Source organism: Ornithorhynchus anatinus, chromosome X3 (genome assembly GCF_004115215.2).
Source record: "Ornithorhynchus anatinus isolate Pmale09 chromosome X3, mOrnAna1.pri.v4, whole genome shotgun sequence".
NCBI lineage: Eukaryota > Metazoa > Chordata > Mammalia > Monotremata > Ornithorhynchidae > Ornithorhynchus > Ornithorhynchus anatinus.
In genome coordinates, this window is record NC_041751.1 from 26449712 (window position 1) to 26468801 (window position 19090).

General features: G+C 44.4%; 1 protein-coding gene across 1 annotated transcript in view; it reads right to left on the bottom strand.

Moving 5' to 3' along the window:
* The window catches only part of CAMK4 (calcium/calmodulin dependent protein kinase IV), a 242086-nt gene extending 236978 nt beyond the window's left edge, over positions 1–5108 (bottom strand). Inside the window, exon 1 of the mRNA XM_007672810.3 lies at positions 4770–5108. Within this exon, the coding sequence (XP_007671000.2) occupies positions 4770–5020 (251 nt within the window). The 5' untranslated portion in view covers positions 5021–5108. The remainder of the gene's footprint in view (positions 1–4769) is intronic.
* Between the last annotated feature and the right edge of the window lie 13982 nt (positions 5109–19090).

Here is a 19090-nt window from a genome sequence, read left to right on the forward strand (position 1 = left end):
AAGGGACATGAACTACCATGCGTGCGTAACTACTTACGTACCTCTCCGCCACCCTAGCTTCAAAGCCTTATTGAAAGTCTCATCTCTTCCAAGAGGCCTTTCCTGACTAAGCCCTCCTTTCCTCTTCTCCCACTCCCTTCTGCATCACCCTGATTTGCTCCCTCTATTCACCTCGGCCTCACAGCACTTATCCGTAACTTCTTAATATTAATGTCTGTCTTCCCCTCCTCCTTAGACTGTAGCTCGCTGTGGGCAGGGAACATGTCTACCAACAGTTATACTGTATCTCTCAAATGCTTAGAACAGGGCTCTGTACACAGTAAGCACTCAGTAAATACCCATTGATTGATGCCCGATATTCTGCAATAGTGGGCAAAGAGAGGGAGACCTGTGTGGGCCAAATTCATTCAGTCATATTTATTGAGCACTTGCTGTGTGCACAGCACTGTCCTAATGCTTGGGAAAGTACAATACAATAACCAACAGTGACATTCCCTGCCCACAACGAGCTCAGTCTAAAGACTTGATTTCAAATTCCAGGAATGGGCCGGGCTAAACCCTAGCGAGGCTTTGAACTCCAAGAGTTAAGAGCCCTCATTTCTAAAAGGAAGAGAACTGCACACTCCCACTCTCTTTGGTGTCACCCTTGCATTTGGATTTGTATCCCTTGGTTGCCCCCCCCACCACCACCTCAGCCCCACTGCCCTTAAGTATATATGTGTGTGTGTATATATATATATATATATATATATGTACATATATATACACGCACATAATTTATTTCTTTGTATTAATGCCCGTGTCCCCCTACAGTCTGTAAGCTCATTGCGGGCGGGATCCTGTCTATCAACTGTTATATTGGACTCTCCCAAGCTCTTAGCACAGTACAAACACTCAGTAAATACTACTGCTTGATTGTGCATACACAGCACAATGTTCATGAACAGATGCCCCATGGGTTACTAGGATTTTTAATCCCAGGGGATGCAAGCATTTCCAGATATGAATGGGGAATCCTGCATACCTAGTTGCACAGCTGTCCTCTTGTCAGAGCTCCTAGGCCCCTGACCCTAAGACCTCCAAAACAGAGGAGGGAGATGAGAAGACAGAACATCTAAGGTGGTTCCACAGCAGTGCAGAGGCAATTACTTCTGTGTGAAGAATCAAGACTCTCCTCTACAAACCTCCGCTTGCCTTCCTCCTCCACTGCTGCCTGTTTTCACCCTGTTTTGCCCCTTCCCACCCTAGCCTCAGTTCCCAAACTTTGCACTCATAGGGAGGACCTAGACCAATAATGTCTGCAGCAGCAACAGAGTTCATTGCCCAGAGCTGCAAAGGAAATGCAGTGTGGAAAACCACAGAATCCCAGGGAAGGGTGAAGGGGGTGAGGCAGAGACAGTCACTTGCAAAGTGGAAGTAAACCTAGCTTTGCACAGCCTAAAAGAAAGGAGTTGAAGAAATCATTTCAGAGGCTCCTAAGGCAGTGAAAGTTCATCCTTTGAAGGCTACCTTCTAGGGAATTCTACATCAGTAAGGTGAAAAATCACTTCTGCTCACACCTAAATTTACCTATTTCACCTAGGAAGTAGCTCCACCCTGCCCAGCAGTGCCTGTTTTCTACAGGTTCCTTGGGCATTCTGGCTCTGACCCTTCTAATATTTTGCTCTGGCCAGAGCCCAGCCTAAGCCCAACCCTCTACTCCGCAGCTAACCCAAGCTCTAAGAGAAGGGCCAAGGCAGCAGAGCACAGCACAGAGGAAGAACACAGCAGCCAAAAGACTCCTCCACAATCAAAGGGTTCCCCACACACCAGGAAGTAGGGTTTCCTGGGTGGGGTGAGTTAGGGGTAGTAGAAGGATATTAAGGAGAAATGGCATCTAGCATATTCTTTTCCTCAGTGCCCTACAATGCTCTTGGCAGTTTGATGGTCACTCAAGGAGAAATGTTAATTATCAGGCTATAAGGGGGCATTTAGTGCACAGTAGCAATAATGTATTAGTATTCATGGGCAAGAGCAACAGAAATTCTCAATAAAATGGTGTGTGTGTTGGTGGGGAAGGGGAAGAGATATTTCACTGGTAGACACCAACAGTGAAAATGTAAATTCCATTGACTGGTCAGCCTAATGGCCTTGAAAACCATAGTATTTGCAAGCGGGGGCACCAATTCCAGAAAGGCAACCAGGGAGATTGTCTCCAAGGAATTGAGGCTGTGGAAAAGAACCCATGAGCTTTACCCCTAAGCCTTCTGAAATGTCCTTCTTACCCCAGCCTCATACCCTGACTTCTTCCCAAGAGTGTCCTCCTAACTGTGTGGGTCTCCATTTGTCCCTCACCTCAGCCTCATGTAGGCAAGCTTGAGTGTCACTCTGCATATGCATTCACCTGCCTTTGTGTCCCCTCCTTGTGTGTATACACTGGCATGCTTGTGCATTCCCCTCCCAGGACTGTACCTGTGAGCCCCACCCCAACACTTGAAATGAAGAGGTGGCATGGCTTTGGCAAGGCCTTAATCTATAATCTTTCTTCTCTGGATAGACAATAGCTTCAGAGAAAAAAAAAAGATTTTTAATCACTTGATTCAGTGTCAAAACAAAAAAAGTGTTTCTAAATATGGTACTGTACTAGGAAAACTGAAGTCTGTCATAACCTATCCCCAAAATGACAATATGGTTACATGTTTCTGGATTTATTTCAGAGCCATATGTAGACAGAATGCATTTTTGGCATGTTATGAATTGTTGGATTCTTTGTTTACCGAACGAGCAAAATCTTTGATCAGGAAGTAATAAAATGAAAATCGCCATTGTCTGTGTCCTGTATCCTGCCCAGGGCATTTTTCAACTCACCAATGCTGCCATCTACAGAGAACTGACATTTTTTTTTTTTTTAAGGTTACTACTGATGGAAATAGGGAGAGAGATAAACACTTTTCACCTTTGGGTTTCAAAATATGCTAAGCACTCTAAATGTTGGAAGTATTTTAGCAATCTATATTTAAGCTCTCCAAGAATAATCATAACTATCCCAAAAAGTCATTCTTGAAATATTCCTTTTCTTCATTTGGAAGTGACAGCACTAACATTAGACTATCACTATTAGAATTCTCATGTCATAATTTTTCTTCCTGTTCAACTTAAGATCATTATAAACCCCTCTCACCTGTCCTGTGAAGGCAGATTCACTGACTTGTATTTGGGAGAATAGGAATAAGTCCATACAGCTGAAAGCAATTTCCTGCTGAATTGTAAATGGGAAGGTCATTGATGGTGCCTCAATAGATAGCAAGGTTTACTGACAAACATCTTCACCTGACCCTAATTCAGGTGCAGTATTTCCTCAACTGTAAAATAGTTTCTAGAATACCCAACATTTTTGTTTAAGTAGATTGACTCTACTTAAAATGTTTATACCACTCCACTGGCTTCCACTAAATAAACAGTTCTGCTTTTTGTTTACTCTCTGGAAAGATGTATTTTATGTTGAATAAACTGCTAATTGAGATTCTTTCCCTAAAATTGAACAGACTACCATTACAGTACAACATAAAGGGCATTTTAGATAAATAGATTCAGTTGGGTTTTTAGGGTCACATACCTCCTCCCGTGCCCTTTTCGGAGTCAGTTCTGAAGCCCCTCACGGCAGCAGTGGAAAATGTTTTCTTAACTAAACTTTTTTCCAGCAACTGAAATTGCAGGGTATTTCTGGGCTAAGGCACTGAAACTTATTAGTGATCCTTATGTCATCTTTAGGTTCCTAGAATCACGACTCTGAACCTAAAATGAGGGATGGAAAGAAGGCCCCCCCAGCCTTTAAATGCCCCAAAGAGAGAAAGTTTCAGCTAAAATGCCCACTATCTTTACAGAAACAAAACAAAAAACAACAACACACAAAAGGCACACGGGACTATCTTCAAGACCAAACCTTGGGTCGCTGTCCACTCTGGTCATTAAATCACATCGGAATTAAGGGCCCCTTAGTCTGTTCATATGAAGAAGCCCTCTGAATCCATAACTTAAATAAATCACTACATGAAAGAAGCGCAGCTTGGGTTTTTCTCACATAATTACCCCTCCCCTGAACCACACGCGCCGATTCTCTCTAAACCAACACCACTTTATTATTCTGCCTTCAACTCTTTTAAGTGATTCATTCTCGCTTCCACTTCTGAACAGTGCTTACTATGAAGCTGGTGTTTAAGTTTAATTTCCTCTGTCACTTAGTTTAGAGGACGGGGAAGAAAAAGGCATCGAGTTTATTACGGAGGTGTTGATCTCACCACACACACACACACCCCAAAAAAGCCCTGGTCTCAAAATAAGGAGAGGGAGAGGGTCCCCACTCCCCAAGGGATGTGATGCCTAGGGAACAGGGAGTGAACGGTGGGTGGGAAGAAGAAATGTCGGGTCAGGGATCTACCGTTTCCACCAGTCCCAAACTGAGCCTCTCTCCCTGCCGAAGAGAGTTTGCACCTGAATTTGTGGTGGTGGCTCTCCCCGAGGGGTCGGGGGGGGGAGCACTAGGATCGGAGAAAGGGGAGACGGGGGTGGCGCCCCCCGAAAGCCAATTTGAGAGGGGGATCTTGGGGGGGTGGCACCGAGATGCTCCCCAGGGGAAGGGGTGGCAGCCGAACCCCCCCTCCCCCCCAAACACATCCACTCTCAGACGCACGCTCTCCTCCTTGTTTACCAACAACCCCGCAGCCGGCTAGGGGGTTCCGGAGGAAGGAAAGCATTGAGCCCCAAGCCCCCCGCCGCCCACCCTCTCTTACCGTCCCAGCTCGGACTCCACCTCGAAGTAGTGGGCCAGGGTGTCCTTGTTGGAGCCGTCGATCCAGTACTCGGGGGGCGCAGCGGCGGCGGCGGCGGCGACGGCTCCGGCCCGAGCGGAGGTGGCAGTCGGGGGGACGGCGGCGGCGGTGGCGGCGGAGGAAGAGGACGAGGAGGACGAAGAGGAGGAGGACGAGGACGAAGAGGAGGACGACGAAGAGGAGGGAGACGAGGGCATGGTGACTTTGAGCATCTTCCCGGCGGGACCGCCGCTCCCGTCGCCTTCTCCTGCCAGGCTGCGAAGGAGAAGGGGGAAACGCCGTCCTTATCCGCCCGCGCCCCTCCTCCTTTTGGCTCTCCCCCTCCCCTTTCTCCTCCCCTTCCCCTCCCCTCCTCGGTCATTCACACTCCCCCTCCGGAGCCGGCGGCCGCTGCTCCTCCTCCCCCGGGACCATGGGAAGAGACGGAGGGCGACCCCTCCCCTACCTTTCTTTCCCCTCTCCTCCTTTCTCCTCCCCTCCTCTCTCTCTTCCTCTGCGGTCGAGACGACGGCGCTTTACCCGACTAGAGCGCGGGGAAGCGGGGGCGGGGAGTGCTGCAGGGGGGTGGCGGGGGGGACGGCCCAAGCCGCCCCATCTTCACGGATCGTCGCCCCCTTTCCTCCTTTCTCTCCTAAAGTCCCGAGATCTGCGGGGTCTGCGGGTGCTAGAGGGACCGGGGAGAGATGGGGGTGGGGGGGTGGGGACGCCTGGGTCTCCCCCCCACCCCCACCCCCCATCCCAAGCCAAGGAAAAAGGAGACGGGGATTCCTTGGATGAACCCGGCCTGATTCTCCCGAGGCCTGTTCCCCGCAGGGCAAAGGAAAGCGAACACTCTTCTTCCCTCTTCCCGGACAGCGGGCTCTTCGACACTTAAAGGCTGAAAGAGAGGTCACACATAGGACGGCCCTCTGCATTGAAGCAGGACCACACGGGGAGAGAGATGCAGATCTCTGCTGGGATTTTTACGATTCCATCCCCCAACCCCGTTGGGAAGTTTTTGCTTCTAAGAAGCCTAGCCTAATCCCTCCAGGCTGCTGCACTTTCCACCTGGGCTCTCTCAATCTCCATCCATTCGATCCTATTTACTGAGCACTCTGTGTGTGCGGAGCGCTGTACCGAGCGCTTGGGAGAGTGCGATACAACAATAAACAGACACATTCTCTCCATGGGGAACAGGACAAATGGCCTCCACATAGACTTCCCCCTCAAACTTTATTCTTTCCGCAGAGAACTTGTCTTTCTAATTGTCTAATCATTTTTAAAGATCTCTTCCGAACCCATCCTGAGACCCACAGCCTCCGCTCATCTCTGATAATATCAGAGGAGCAAGATTTTTTGGTCTCAATCGGTTAGATTAGAGGTCATATTGAGGGGCGTGCTAGAGTAAAAGTAGTGGGGTGATTTGAGGTCAGGTTTGGGTTTTTTTGTTTTGTTTTGTTTTTGCTTTGAAAGAACCGATTTGGAGGAAAGGAGGAAGGAGCTCGCTGAGGCGCGAATCTTGTCTTGATTTCATAGGGAAAATAGATCCGAGATCATTTGATGGTGATTTAATATTGACAAAATCACAATCATGTTTTCACGAGTGCCACTGTGTTGTGTGAATGAATTAGAGCGTTGGGTATACTGTTGGTAATTGGAGTGTTTTCCTCTACCTGGATGTATTTTAAGTTTTCTCTTTTTCTCCCTGAACTACCTCTAACCAAAGTCTTATGTGGGGAAGCCAGACTCCATTTTAAAATATCCATTTTAAAAAATGGAGTGGGAAAGTGTAGGGTAGCATTTTAAAGGAAGAATAATTTTAGGAGTTAGGAGTTAAGACTAAGTCTTTCTATTCTAGCTACGCCTTCGACTTTTTGTGTGATCTCGGAAAGCTGAAACCTCTCTGCTCCAGTTCCCGTGGATGGAGAAATGATTATCTGTTATGATGTCAGAGAAAAATATTTTCATTAATGAGAATCTAAGGTTTTCAAATGGAAGGTAGCACTGCCTTGATGACAGTAGCCTAAAAGCCCCAGCAGATGTGGAGCAGGGTGGCAACAATTAAGCAGAGGGGTTAGTGCGATGGCAGCCGTGGCATCTGGTGGTCAGAAAGAAGTGGCACATAGGATGCTCCCGAGGGAGACTAGGTGGAGACTTAGGTGTCGTGCCTTCTGACCCTGATGTTGATAGGCCAGAAACTCCTGACATCTGCAAAGGAGTTCGTGATCATCAATCAACTCCTGGCTAAATTTATTTATTAATGTATATTAATGTCTGTCTACCCCTCTAGACTGTGAGCTCGTCATGGGCAGGGAATGTGTCTGTTATTGTATTTTCCCAGGCACCTAGTACAGTGCTTTGCACACAATAAGGGTTCAATGAATACGACTGAATGAATGAGGGAATGAATGAATGAATTTGGTAAATAGATTTCTCATGTTGCTAGACACCAAATGCCTGCACAGCATAAAGTCAAACAGAGTTAGACATGGGCTTGTACAATGGTGCTGGCCAGACAGGTAATCTGTACAACTCCGTTTCCACCTGTACCCACCCCAGTGCTTAGTACAGTGCCTGGCACACAGTAGGCACTTAACAAATACCACAGTTGTTATCCTTATTGTTATCTCCGACCCCGATGTTATTTTGTTACAACCTGAACTGTTTGAATTGGTGTCTACCCAGCCCAAGTTCACCAGATAATTGCCCAGCACTCTCCTTCACTCCAATAGATAGACCTGACCTCTATTCCCATTTGTCTTTTTAAATGTCGATATGTTTCTAGTTTTGCAATCTTTCATTGTCTTCGGTCTTCAGAGTAGTCTTTATTTGTTTCTTTTTGTTTTTCCTCATAACTTTCTGTTTGTTCAAGTATCTCTTTCGTGAAGTGTTCTTTCTCTCCCTAGCCTCTTCACTTCCTGCTTCAACTGTTTCTATTGCCCCAGTTTCTCTGGTAGCCTCTTAATAAGTAAAATATTGAACAGTGAATTTGTCTCACCTTTGTTGGTTATACTGCTAATTTTTAGTTTCACTTTTTCAATACAAATTTTTTAGATATAAAAAAGCAGACTCTGACAAGACGTCAAAAAGAGAAACAATCCTTAATGCGGATCATTTTTAACCTGAACAAATGCAGATTGTTATTTTAGGATTTAAAATATGTAGGGTTTCATAGAATCCAATTTGAAATTGGAAGCATGAAAAGGATCTTTCTGAGCCCAAATTTCATAAAGTATATAGAAGGAAATAACCCCAAACTTTCCAAGTAGATGACTCAACAGGACAATCGTTTTGTCACTCTTAGGTTTAGGAAGACATACATTTCCTCTTATCTTGTTATTTTCCCAATGTGGGATTAAGAATTTTCCTGTCTGGAACTTCAGTTGCTAAGCAACATTTCCCTCTTTCTCCATGTGAAGTGATGTTCCCAAACCACCTCCTCCAACATCACCAAAAAAGCATTTAAGAGCTCCCTTGTTTGCATGATATTACATTGAGCACTATAAATCCAAGTTAATGGGCACTGTTCCTACCCACTAGGAGTTTACAATCTAAAATCGATCAATCAGTCGTATTTGTCGAGCACTGTACTAAGTGCTTGGGAGAGTGCAGGCAATGCTAATGTAAGAAAATACATAAAAGATATTCAGTTTGATGGTGATGCTGATATTCTTAAAGGGATCTTGGCAGGTTTTATAATCCCCGCCTTTAAAGATGGCACCTGTTTAAATGATCCTGAGTTGTTTTTTTCTTCAAAAAGATATCCCTCAGGAAATTTCACAACCTTCTTTGAAAACAAGTCCCCGATTTACCCATCCCTTATAATTGAGCAATTCTTCCTAATATCTAGGAGTTAATAAATTAGTAATGAATAATTCCTTCTTATTCAATTCTCAGTGTACTTCAATCGCATTTATTGAGCTCTTACTGTGTGCAGAGCACTGTACTAAGCACTTGGGAGAGTACAATACAACAATAAACGGACACATTCCCTGCCCACAACGAGCTCCTTAAGAGGCAGGCCTTAATCTCCGTATCATCATCAGAGTCCACCCTAACCATTCTGAATCATAGCCTCATATCTTGTCATAAGGTCCCCCCAGAGTTTTGCAAAATTCTAGTTCTTCCTGTAGACTCCCCATATCCACTCGTCAATGATGAAAACTTCCATGAATCATCCGGTTACCGGTTGATGCTTCTGGTTTGGAGAATCGATTATCCAGTGGTGGATAGGTAAGAAAATGATTTACCCAGGGAACTCTGACTGGATTAGTGTTAAATTATTTACATACGGGTGGTCCATGGAGTCCTGAAATTACTTGCATTAGTACTAAACCTTCCTCCACTCTCTTCACACCCCAAACATATTTTCATCACTGCTATCATAAAGCAAAATTAGTTTTCAGAGAATCCATCAGGGGGGTGATTTTCTTTAGTTTATCTTTTATTTCATTTTTCTTCTTTAGAAAACAGGGTGAATGCACTAATTTTTGCATAACCCTTCTATGCCGTTTGGTAGCAAGGTGTTACATAAAAGGAAGGTCAGTAGTAATTGTAGGGGGAGTAGCTTGTTCTAGCTTTTTGGCATGATGTGTGATTTGGCTATCAGGAGCAGAATCATGTGTGGGAGTCCAGGGGAAGCACTTGGAAATCATTCTCTTTTTCTGAGGACTTCTCTATCTCACAGCTTTAGAGATTCACAATGAAACCTAATCACAGGAATACATTTTTATTAATTTAAAAACCTCTCCACATTGTCGGGAGTACACGTTCAAGAGTGTTGTTGTGTTAGTCTGAAATTGAAACTAACCATAAGCAGAAAGTCGCATTCACTGATCTAATTACATTGAATTTAGAGCATCACCCTCAGAAAATGAGAACTCCAAACACAAGAGCCCAAGAAATTATTAAAATGAAAGGTAATGTTAAAAGCAAGACCCTTGTTTCCTGAACGCATGCTGGATGGGTATTACTTAATGGAGAGTATTCTTTAGAAGTGAAAGACTGCCAAAGGATTCAAAGGGATTACGTGAATTTAATGCCAAAAATCCTCACGCCTCCCCACGTATCTCAAGAGCGAACATTTCTAGCCTCAGCTAGATTATGACTTGTTAGCCCAGTCAATCAATAGTATTTTTTGAGTCCTTACTGTGTGCAGAGCACTGTACTAAATTCTTGGGAGAGTACAGTGTAATAGGGTTGGGGATTCCCTCCACTAACACCAAGCTACTCGCTGTACCTGGTCTGTCTCGCCGACGACCCCACGCCCACATCCTGCCTCCGGCCTGGAATTCCCTCACCGTTCATATCTGGCAGATCATCGCTCTCCCCACCTTCAAGACCTTATTAAAATCACACCTCCTCCAAGAGGCCTTCCCCAACTAAACCCTCATTTCCCCTGGTCCCTCTCCCTTCTGCATCACCTCTGCACTTAGATTTTTACCCTTTATTCACCATCCTCGGCCCTGTAATTTATTTTAGTGCCTGTCTCCCCCCAGACTGTAAATTCCTTGTGGGCAGGAAACATGTCTACCAACTCTGTTATACTGCACTCTCCCAAGTGATTAGGTCACTGCTCTGCACATCATAAATGCTCCAAAAATATGATTGATTAGGGATGGGGAAATAGAAGAGCATATGAATATTTACATAATTGCTGTGGGGCTGGGGTATTAAAGTGTTTAAGATGGTAAAATCATCGTGGGGAGGGAATGTGCCTGTTTATCCTACTCTCCTAAGTGCTTACTACAGTGCTCTGCAAATAGTAATTACTCAATAAATACCATTGTTTGAATGACTTAAGGCATACACAGCCAAGTGCATTAATAATAATGTTGGTATTTGTTAAGCGCTTACTATGTGCAGAACACTGTTCTAAGCGCTGGGGTAGATACAGGGTAATCAGGTTGTCCCACATGAGGCTCACAGTTAATCCCCATTTTACAGATGAGGTAACTGAGGCACAGAGAAGTTAAGTGACTTGCCCACAGTCACACAGCTGACAAGTGGCATAGCCGGGAGTCAAACTCATGACCTCTGACTCCGAAGCCCAGGCTCTTTCCACTGAGCCACGCTGCTTCCCTGTGCATTGTGGAGATGAGAGAATGGCAGATAGGGGAAATGAAGGCTTATTCTGGGAAGGAGACTCTCTTGGCGGGGAGGTGATTTTAGGAGGGCTCTGAAGGTGGGGAGAGTGATGGTCTGTCAGATTATGAAGGGGGGAGGAGTTCCAGGCCCGAGGGGAGACGTGGGCGAGAGATGGGTGGTGAGAAAGACAAAATTGAGGTGCAGAGAGTAGGTTGGCATTAGAGGAGTGAAGTGTGTGGGTTGTGCTTATAGAATTTTTTCTCCTTTGACTTTAAATAATCACCCCTTATGCTTAGAGAAAAAGGAAGCATGGATGACATTGAGCTTGATCACTAAATGGGTGAAAATTTAAATTTTCCTAATATTTACAAGACCGTAGTAAACTTGAGGTCAAGGAGCTCAATTTCCCATCCCCTCTGATGGAGACAGAAGCAACATGATCTAGTGGAAAAAGCATAGCCCTGGGAGTCAGAAGACCTGGGTTCTAATCCCAGCTCTGCCACTTGTCTGCTTTGTGACCTTGAGCAACTGACAACTTCTCTTTGCCTCAGTTACCACATCTAATCCTCATCTAGGGATTAAGACTGAGCCCTATCTGGGACAGGGATTATGTTCAATATGATTATCTTGTATCTACCCCGGTGCTTAGTACAATGCCTGGCACATAGTAAGTGCTTAACAAATACAATAAAGAAAGAGAAAGAGAGAGAGAGACAGAAACAGAGAGAAGACTCATATAAATGCACATTGACCCAGGTACCAACAACATGAAAGCTTGTTGTGGGCAGGAAAACATGTCTACCAACTCTGTTATACTCTCCCAAGCTCTTAGTATGGTGCTCTGCACACAGTAAGCGCTCAATAATAATAATAATAATGGTACTTGTTAAGTGCTTACTATGTACCAAGCACTGTTCTGAGAGCTGGGGTAGATACAGGTTAATCAGGTTGGACACAGTCCCTGTCCCACATGGGGTTCACACTCTTATCCCCATTTTACAGAGGAAGTAACCAAGGCCCAGATAAGTTAAATGACTTGCCCAAGGTCACACAGCAGACATGTAGTGGAGCCAGGATTAGAACTCAAATCCTTTTGACTCCCAGGCCCGTGCCATGCTGCTTCTCAATACGATCGATTGATAGAACATGTGCACAGGGCCTCCAAGGATAAGGCATAGAGGCAGGCCAGAAGCTGGGCAGGAGCCCATAAGTTTGGAGAGTAGACACAGCTTCCCTCTATTCCTATGATGGGGAAAGCCCCTTGCCTGTTTAGCACAAAGGAAAAGAAAATGAAACTCTGTTCCCCACTGACCCTGGAAAAAGCTTATTCCTCAGTATTTATGGGAGAATCATGATGATGATGATTACGATGATATTTGTTAAGCACTTTCTATATGCCAGGCACTTTACTAAGTACTGGGGTGGATACAAGCAAATCGAGTTGGACACTGTCCCTGTCCCATGTGGGGCGCAAGCGACCCTCCCCCTGAAGAGGCCCACCCAAATTTCCCTGCCGAGAACGACGACGCTCCCTCTGAGGTGGGAGCTCACCTCCTCCAAGAGGCCTTCCCAGACTGAGCTTCTCCTTTTCCCTCCGCTGCCTCTCTGCCCCCCCTTCACCTCCCCTCAGCTAAGCCCCTTTTTCCCCCCTTTCCCTCTGCTCCTCCCCCTCTCCCTTCCCCTCCCCTCAGCACTGTGCTCATCTGCTCGTTTGTATATATTTTTATTACGCTATTTATTTTGTTGATGAGATGTACATCCCCCTTGATTCCATTTACTGCTATTGTTTTTGTCTGTCTCCCCCGATTAGACTGTAAGCCTGTCAATGGGCAGGGATTGTCTCTATCTGTTGCGTAATTGTACATTCCAAGCGCTTAGTACAGTGCTCTGCACATAGTAAGCGCTCAATAAATAATAATGAATGAATGAATGAATTTTACAGATGAGGTAACTGAGGCTCAGAGAAATGCAGTGACTTGTCCAAAGTCTCACAGCAGACTAGAGGTGGAGCAGGGATTAGAATACCCCAGTGAGGAGAGAAGAGGTGCATTGAACTCCCCAGTGCATAGGGGAGAAGTGAACTGAATTCTCCAATGTGGAGAGAATAAACAAAAGTAGATCAGAATTTCCTGGAATGCTGTTCGATTTTTAACTGTATTCTAATCATCAATTTGCCTTACACCGTTTCTTCCTGCCTTTCCTATCCCTTTCTGTTTCTCCTTTGTCTATGGTCTCTCTCCCCCTGCCTCTCTTCTCTCTTTCTCCCTCCATTTCTCTTGTTATTCTTTTCCCTTTCATCTCTGTCTCAAGCACATCACCCCACTTTCAATCTTTTCCTTGTATATGGAGAAATATATATATATATATATATATATATAGGCAGAAAGTTCAATATATAACTTTCTCCCAATTTAAACAATCCAATGTCTAGCTGGGTTAACAGCAAAACACCCAATTATTGGCATGGTAGACGTGAGAATTTCACTGTATGGTAGTCATGCTCTGATTTGGGCCTAACGTCAGTGGTCCATTACCCAGGACTGCAAAAATGAAACAACTCTACAGAGTTGTTGGCTTCCCACCCTGATGCCTGGTGACTAGCCTATTATGTCTGCCCCACCCTGCCAAATGGAGTTGACTCTATTTTTCAAAAGGCAATGTAAGAGTTTCCCATCCTCCCGGAAAAACTCAGGAGCTTGTGAAAATCCAATTACCGTTTGGGGAGCTTCTCCTGGGGCGGTTCCGCCTTCCATTTTGCACTTCCCATTCCCTGCCCCCTCACCCCGCTGCTTTTCTCACCTTTGTCAGGTTCAATCAGAAATGGTCTCACCCCTCCCTCCCCACCTCCCTCTCCTTCATACGAAAATGGGATAACCATCGAGCTTCAGGAAGGTCAAAACAGGATTTATTAGAGTCCCGGCTACTTGCTGCAGGAATGGTGGACACCAATTGAAAAATGGGAATTTTCATGGACAATCCGGGTTGCCTGAGCATCTTGGCAGAATCGTTTTCTCCTCCTTTACAGGTGCCTACTGAGATGAAACAAAGCAATAGTGCATATGTCTAGCCCCAAGGCAGAAGCTTGACTGTAGCCCAGTGGCAGAGAGCAACTTGACCCATGACACGATCCTCCTACCCCACCCCTTTCCCACCCACCATTGCTGGTAGGGAAGCTTTGTGCCACAGGAGTGGGTCAGGCAGAAGCAGTCCTTTCAACAACTTTTCCAATGCTGGGACGGTTGTGACAAATTTTCAACCAAGGAAGGCCCTGTCTGGAGGGATGAGGAGCTGGAGGAATATTCACTCCCAGAATTGATATGCTTCTGCTTTTCTGGTTCATCCAGTCATTCAGTCATATTTATTAAGCGCTTACTGTTTTCAGAACACTGTACTAAGTGCTGGGGAGAGTTCAATAAGACAATAAATGGACACATTCCCTGCCCACAGTGAGCTTACTGTCTCATTATGATTGCGGGCTCAGTGGAAAGAGCATGGGCTTTGGAGTCATAGGTCATGGGTTCGAATCCCAGCTCTGCCACTTGTCAGCTGTGTGACTGTGGGCAAGTCACTTAACTTCTCTGTGCCTCAGTTCCCTCATCTGTAAAATGGGGATTAAGACTGTGAGCCCCACGTGGGACAACCTGATTCTCCTGTGTCTACCCCAGCGCTTAGAACAGTGCTCGGCACATAGTAAGCGCTTAACAAACACCAACATTATTATTATTATTATTATTGTGGGGATTTTTTACTGAATTTGCCCATTATTTCTTCCCCAGTGGTCTGTCCTTTCCCTTCCTTTAAGAAGCAGCATGGCCTAATGGATAGAGCACAGGGCTGGGAGTCAGAAGGACCTGGGTTCTAATCCCGGCTCCGCCACTTGTCTGCTTCATGATCTTGGGCACATCATTTCATTTCTCTGGGCCTCAGTTACCTCATATGTAAAATGGGGATTATAAAACTGTGAGCCCCCGTGGACTGTGTCCAACCTAACTGTACTGTATCTACCCCAGTGGTTAGTACAGTGCCTGGGACATAATAAGTGCTTAACAAATATCGTTTTTTAAAAAAGACTGTGGGTGTGCAAGGGCATTAACCTCCTTTTGCCTTTCCCTAGCTTTTAGTACAGTGCTTGGCACAGAATTAGTGCCTGACAAGCATAATACAGAAATTAGTTTTTTTTTAATCGCAGTCAATTACCATAGCAAATCATTAGTCTATGGGGTCATGAACAAGAGTGGATAGATACAGATAGACTCTAGACTGTAAACTCCTTGTGGGCAGGGATTGTGTCTCCCAACTCTATTGAATTGCACTCTCCCAAGTGCTTAGTACGGTGCTCTGCGCATAGTAAGTGCTCAATAAATACCAATCAACCAATGATTGAATGAACAGTCCAAGACAGCACCACAATGAAGATTTTAGCACAGATCTGGTCCTAAAAACCATACTTTTAAACACAAAAAAAATGGTATTTGTTAAGCATTTGCTATTCACCAGACTCCGTATTAAGCATGGGGTTGATACAAAGTAATCACGTTGGACACAGTCCATGTCCCACATGGGGCCCGCAGTCTTAATCTCCATTTTACACATGAGGTAACTAAGACACAGGGAAATGAAGTGACTTGCCCAAGGTCACACAGCAGACAAGTGGTGGAGCCTGGATTAGAACCCAAATCCTTTGATTCCCAGCCCGGTGCGCTTTCCATGAGACCACACTGCTTTCAACAGCAATTCATTCCCCCATTACCTATTTGAATAGGTGGAGCTGCACGTGTTAGTGTGCTTGAGTAGGCCGCCACACTTCACGCCCATAAATCGACTTCATATCAGTGGCATCATCTTCAAATATGAAGGACAATATACATATGTAATCTTTATATACATCAACGTGAATTTCAATCCTCAATCATGCTATTTCTAAATATGTTATTTACGGATATGTTATATACTGATTCCATACTTGGCTTATAAACACAATGCCAATTTTTCTTCCCAAAGTCCTGGAACTGTTAACTTTCAGTGGTGAGCCTTCTTGTGAGACCAAGGTATGGTATATGATTCAACAATAACATTGATGCCAGAAAATGCAGCTGTTAGATGGTGTTAAAGGGCAGAGTGGTCCTTTAAAAACTCATCTCTCACCACTTAGCTTATTCTAGCCTATGTGCTTGTTTTTTCTGTTGTGATTAATCATACTTACTGAGCCCTCGCTACATGGTTTTCACTCCCCAGACTTCTTCCCTGCATGTGAACAGAAAAAACTCTGCAGATGCTAATGAAGATTCAAGGACAAAAGTAGGAAGTTATTCTAGGGATATCAGTATTTTCTATACAAAGTGCAATTTGTATAGTAATTTTTCTAGTAATATTTCTGTTGCACTGTACTATGGTCCTCCATTTTGGGAAGAAGTGCAAACCCAGAAACAAGTATCAATCAATCAGTCTTATTTATTGAACACTTATTGCATATAGAGCACTGTACTAAGCACTTGGGAGAATACAGTACAACAGAGTCGGTAGATACTCTGGTAGACGAGTAGGAAAAGAGTCCTAGCAGGGACACCAAGAGACCACTTGGCTTAAAAGAGAGCGTAGAAGTAATTCAAAGGAAGCCTGCTATTTGGATGAATGGACCTGTGGAGGTAACTGATTCTTTAGCCAAATAATGTAGCAAATTGCACTTGGATGCAGAGTCACTAGAATTAATCTTCTTTGGAAAATGTCAATGGTCTTCTATGTGCATATAGATTTAAACCCTGTTGATACTTAGTACCTGAGGTTCATAAAGTCAGAATTATTTATTAAGGACACAAAAGCGATCAAGACCTATGTCTGGGGATGAGCCTTAGGGAATTAATAGAAGAAAGCCTCCCGTTCCCCCTCATCCCTGTTCAGAAGCCTTATGTGAGGCCAGGAGCTACTCCAAAAAGCATATTGTTGTTAAGATAAACACATATTAGTATAATCATTAGCCCAAATGAAATATTTTCCCCAAGTCTCATAATGGGAAGGACCTAGAGTTTGCCAGAAGGGTTGGGAAGCAAATTAGTAAAAGCAGTAATTGTGTTTTTTCACTCTGTTGAAGAAACACCCAACACTAATATCAGTATTTTATATGTTGGTTGTTCATTATTTACTTCCAAAACCTCTCATCCTTTTCCCCCGATTTCTCCACTTTAAATACTTCAAGGATGCGAAGGCAATTTTCTCTTTTTTGGTTAATTTGACAGCTGCGTGCTTATAAAATATGTACGACTTTTTCTTGCCTTGTAGCAAATAATGGATGAAAGAAGATGGAGATTACTAATACTGTAATTTTATTCAGTTTTGAAATGATACTAGCCTCATTTTTTTTGATTATACCACTGTGAAAATTTCTTGATTAAATTACAGTTTTGCAATCAGTCTCACCTTATCAATTATCCTTCTTGTGATTTTTCATCAAGTGTGATTTCAGTGACATTACTTAAAGTTCTCTTTCTTGAATACTAGTCATAAAAGAATTACAGAAAGTGAATGCAAGAAAGAAAATAATTTTGAACCAATTAGGGAAGAGCTTTGAGAAACAGGGATATTCAAGTGTTTGATCCACGCTCTCACTCTAAGGGAAGATAATCCCAAAAGATGAGGGTCCTTCCCCAAAACTCACAGTCCACAGTCCTCTGAGAAATGCAAGATTTTGGCTCTCTTGCTGGCTACTGGAATGGATAAGATGTAATAAGTGAGAAAGCTCCAGGAGAGAAAAACATTCCCAATTTTATAATTCAATCCTGAGATCTAGCATTTTGCACATAGACCCTCATGGGAGAGAGAAAATTGCTTTTTCCTCCCTGTCCTACTTTTATTATTGAGGGTTGTTTTTTTAATGGTATTGGTTAAGTGTGTACTATGTGCCAGGCACTGTACTTAGCCTTGGGGTAGATACAAGCTAATCAGGTTGGACACAATCCGTGTCCCTCCTGGGGCTCACAGAGTTAATCCTCATTTGTAACTGAGGTAACTGAGGCACAGAGAAATGAAGTGACTTGCCCAAGATTACAAAGCAGACAAGCGGCAGAGTCGGAATTACAAACCAGATCCTTCTGACTCCCAGGCCTCCACTAGACCACACTGCTTCTCGAAAGTCATGAAGCAGAAAGCAGCCTCTCCGGCCCATTCCGGCTGGCAGTCCTGTCTCTGACTGCATAAGCACCGATGCCCACTTCTAGATTGGCAGCGGCACTTCCGAGTTCACGTTACCACTTCTGAGCAACCCTCCACCACTTTGTCCCTGGAAATGTGCCTGTTTGCTGCCCAAGCGCTTAGTAAACTGCTTTCCTCACAGTAAGCGCTCAATAAATACGACTGAATGAATGAAAGAATGAATGAATGAATGAAATTCAAGAACACTGAAAGGGACTGAAGTACTGACTGTCTCCAGAAGCCTGGCCTTCACTGAGTCAACTTTCCCTAGGTCCCTGTACATTCGGTTGCAGTGATCTTTTTGGGTTAAGGATTAATCTTCTTAAGGATCACTGCTAAGAATAATAATAACTGTGGCATTTGTTAGGCACTTTACTATGTGCCAGACACTGTACTAAGAGCTGGGGTAGATACTACTAATAATAATGAAGGTATTCGTTAAGTGCTTACTATGTGCCAAGCACTTTTCTAAGGGATTACAAGGTAATCAGGTTGTCCCACGTATCTTAATCCCCATTTTACAGATGACATAACTGAGGCACAGAGAAGTTAAGTGACTTGCCCAAAGTCACACGGCTGACAAGTGGCGGAACCGGGATTAGAACCCACGACCTCTGACTCCCAAGCCCGTGCTCTTTCCACTAAGCCGCTACAAGATAATTGGGTCGGGCACAGTTCCTGTCCCACATAGGGATCTGGGTCTTAATCCCCATTTTACAGATGAGGTAAATGAAGCACAGAGAAGTAAAGTGACTTGCCCAAAGTCACACAGCAGACAACTGGAGGATCTAGGATTAGAACCCAGGTCCTTCTGACTCCCAGGCCCGTGCTCTATCCACTAGGCCACGCTGCTTCTTTACTGGGCAATGAGTGTTTGCAATTATCTCTCAGCCCCCAATCAGAAGGGGTAAAATATGAAAATGGAACTTGGCACTAGTGAAGGAGTTGGATAGAAAAAAATTAAAACCAAAAAGAGATCTAAATGCATGCTGTTCATCCTACCAATCAGGAAGCCAAGATCCAGAGGATCC